This window comes from Lactuca serriola, chromosome 5, assembly GCF_051521515.1.
Source record: "Lactuca serriola cultivar US96UC23 chromosome 5, Lser_US96UC23_V15, whole genome shotgun sequence".
Classification (NCBI taxonomy): Eukaryota; Viridiplantae; Streptophyta; class Magnoliopsida; order Asterales; family Asteraceae; genus Lactuca; species Lactuca serriola.
The window spans coordinates 135,978,124-135,981,791 of NC_136412.1; the positions used below are offsets into that span (position 1 = coordinate 135,978,124).

The 3,668-nt window shown below is 35.6% G+C and overlaps 1 protein-coding gene across 1 annotated transcript; it reads right to left on the minus strand.

Annotated features, from left to right (window-relative positions):
* Nucleotides 1-249: 249 nt before the first annotated feature.
* On the minus strand, nucleotides 250-1,104 carry LOC145049819 (uncharacterized). The gene has a single exon (XM_078998176.1). The coding sequence runs from the start codon at nucleotides 1,102-1,104 to the stop codon at nucleotides 250-252; it is 855 nt and encodes a 284-aa protein (XP_078854302.1).
* Between the last annotated feature and the right edge of the window lie 2,564 nt (nucleotides 1,105-3,668).

Sequence of the window (3,668 nt, forward strand, 5' to 3'; positions counted from 1 at the left end):
TCTTGATGAGTGATAACAAAGCGACTGTCAGGTAGTTTGACAGAAACTGGAGGTATAGAGACCAAATTGTGTAAAAGAGTGTGATTTCCTGTCATGTGATAGGACGCGCCTGTGTCCAAAACCCAAGACAAATTCTTACCAGGTTCTTTTCCATTGGAGCCTGATTGTGTAGCAATAGTTTGAAACATTTGCAATACTGAATTCCACTGATCAGATGTAAGAGTATTACCAAATGCAGCCTTGTCTTGATCAGTATCTAATAGATACTGAAGGACTCACAGAAGCATGTTGGACAGCATTAGCAACACCTGATGACCCACGTCCACGCCCGCGTCCGGCTACTTGCGGTGTGATAGAACCACAACCACTTGTTCGTGGTACCCACCCTTCCGGGAAGCCATGAAGTTTGTAACATTTAGTAATATCATGACCTAGCCGTCCACAATGGTTGCATTTTGGACGAGAGGATGTTTGTTGTCGGGCTACCTGTCCACCGGATTGCACAGAAAAAGCCATAGCATCAGTTTTATTAAGATCACGATCTTTGATAAGGGTTTGATGACGTTCCTCTTGAATAGCAAGGGCATATACACGATTAAGAGGCGGATGTGGGTCTTGAGCCATCACATTAGAACGCAATGTTCCAAACGTATCATCCTCTAGACCCAAGAGAAATTGATGCAGTCGTTCTTCTTCGCGTTCCTGGGTAATGTGTTTCGTCAAGTCACATGAACATTTGCCACAAGTGCAGGTTTTTGGTGGTACATATGTAGCAAGTTCATCCCAGAGTTTCTTCAAGTTTCCATAATAGGCTGCAACCGATTGACCACTTTGACGACAACGAGAGATATCAGACCGTATTTGCAAGATTCGTGGTCCGTTACCGACCGAGAATCGTTGAAGCAAATCATTCCACAGCTCACGTACAGTTTCAGTATAAGTAATAGACGAACGTAAACTAGCATCGATTGATTGCACAACCCATCCGATAAGCATCGAGTTAACACTGTACCAATCATCAATTTCGGCCGATGCATCATCAGGTTTGGTGATACGGCCATCAAGAAAACCCATCTTGCGCTTGGCTCGGAAGGCGTTCTTCATTGTTGTGCTCCATTCTTGGTAATTATCACCCTTTAAAATCACAGGGCATATTGACAAACCTGGATGATCGGAAGGATGTAGATAGAAAGGAGATGTTGGATCTGCTGCAGTTACCTTTGTTGTTCATGATTTTGGATCCCCTGTCATGATGAAGGTTGAGTGACGAGATTGTCAACAGATCTGTGGGAATGCTCTGTTTTGATCAAGATCACTTGCGCTCTGATACCATGAAATAACTGTGATTGCAGAATCTTATCTGTTTTATTATGCCTCTCCAGGGCTGTATATATACACACGAGATTACATATCCTCACGGGAAAAACAATAAACTACATAACAGATATATACAAAACCTAAATACAAGGAAAGCGATAAGTATGGAGGAATTGATAACTATATCTCAATATTTTTGTTTCAAAGTTTAAAAACGTTAATCGAATTTGATGCTAAACTATTTGGAAATTAGACATGGTTATACCCAAATGGAAATAGACATCAATACAAACCGTTATCTAAAACACTTGCCTGAAGATCGTACCTAAGATTAGATGGCGAAACCTAACGGAGGTAGGCAATGGTGGAGGTGGGATGAGAGGGAAGCAAATGGATTGCGGAAGGTCGACATGCGTTGGGGATCCCGATTCCATGAAGCTTGAGATGAAGAAGAAAAGTAGAGAAGAAGGAGATGAGGCGGTGAAAGGTTCCATAAGAGCATGCGGTATGGAAAAAAAAAGAGTGGCAACAGCTGATGTGGCAAAGAAGAGGGGCATGCCTTAAAGGCGTCATGACGTGGCAAAGAAGAGGGGCATGCCTTAAAGGCATCATGACGGGGAACACCGTCCCTTCTACTCGTTGCTTCTCGTCGTGTTACAACTCGTGCTCGTCACCACTGGGTGAAACGGCGTTTCTTTTCCAATTTTTCTGTGTTTCTTCTTTAATTTTGCCTCACAACGGCATTGTGAGTTAGGAACATCACCCCTGAAATTTGCCTCACAATTCAACGGCTTTGTTTTTTGTTACCCATACCATATAGTCTAAGGTGAAATGAAGCGGTTGAGAGGACACCGGTCCTAATTTTAGTAAAAAGGAAAAAAAATCCCCACCAATAATTCAGATGTCGGTGCAAATTAAGAAAAAAAAAAGAAAAAAAAGCCATTGAAAAAGGTACTGTTCATTAAGGGCTTTAAAATTAATCTATATATAATTATTAAAAAGTAAATGAAAATTACCAAATTTTTTGTAAAATTCATATACAGTATACATAGGCTGGAAAAATTACTAGAATTGATTTTCATATAATGGAGTTCGAGTTTCAGATTTACGTGTATTTAATGTAACAAATATAGCATAAATAGTAAAAGAATTTGATAATTCTTAAAATTTTTTGTAAAATTATTATTTGATGTATCAAAGCTGGGAAAAATATTAAAACTGGTTTTTGAACAACTTAACCTGTTTTTATGATTTTTGTTTATTTATTCTATTAAAAATGAAAATAAATACTAAAATATTTAGAAAACTTCCCACAAGTCTTATTCGTGGCTAAACTGTAATACACGATGTTGTGGAAATTTATTATAACTTTTAGAACAGTTTAACTATTTTTTCCTGATTTATTCTCATAAATGAGCATTAATTCATGAAAAATTAGTAAATAGTAAGAAAAATTAATTATACTTTTTATTCACCATTAATATGTATTAGAAGATATTGTGGTAAAGTGTTATAATTTTTTGACAAGTGTAGTTTTTTTTTTCATCAATTTAATCCCTTAAACATTCATTAAATCGGGAAAAATACGAAATTCTCTTGGAAAAATCTGAAATTTTTTGCATGGAGTCTTTATGATGTCAAGAAGATGAAAAAATTGTTAAATATGGCTTAGGACATTCATAACTATATTTGTATATTTATTTCTATTCAACAAAATTAATTAGAAATCAATAGAAAACAACCTTAGAAATACATACAACTACATGAAAAGTCTTGCTCAGTGCATAGGTGATACCTGAAGTTTACCAAAATTTATTAACCATCAAAAGTATTTTATATGAATTATTGCTCTATTTCCATGATAAAACTATAATAAATTGAGAAAAACGAGTTATTTTCTTAAAATTTCAAGATCATCTTATTTTGTTATTTGGATTCTGGGAAATATCATATTTGAGTAGAAAGCAAATTTTAGATATTTAGTTATGAATAAATCCTTTATGAGCATTCTTAACAATGTACTTAGATAATCAAGGCTTTACGCTTTATGTTTATCACATGCATTATGATTTGAAGACCATGAATGAACTTATTTGTTTTAAAAATGATGTTTCTAAATGAAAAACTTGAATGCATGTGGTTTTGGATCTTTAAAACTTGTAAAACTTAAGTTGATGGATTTGATTTAGGTTTTGATCATTGGATTTCACCTTCTAACAGCATGCATGTTGTTTTTGGGTGAAATCCTACCACCTCATCATCAAATTCGACATGCATGAACATGCATGTGAATAATCTCAAAGAAAAGTATAGAAGAGGGAGAAAAATGCATGAAAACATGAAAATTTTGA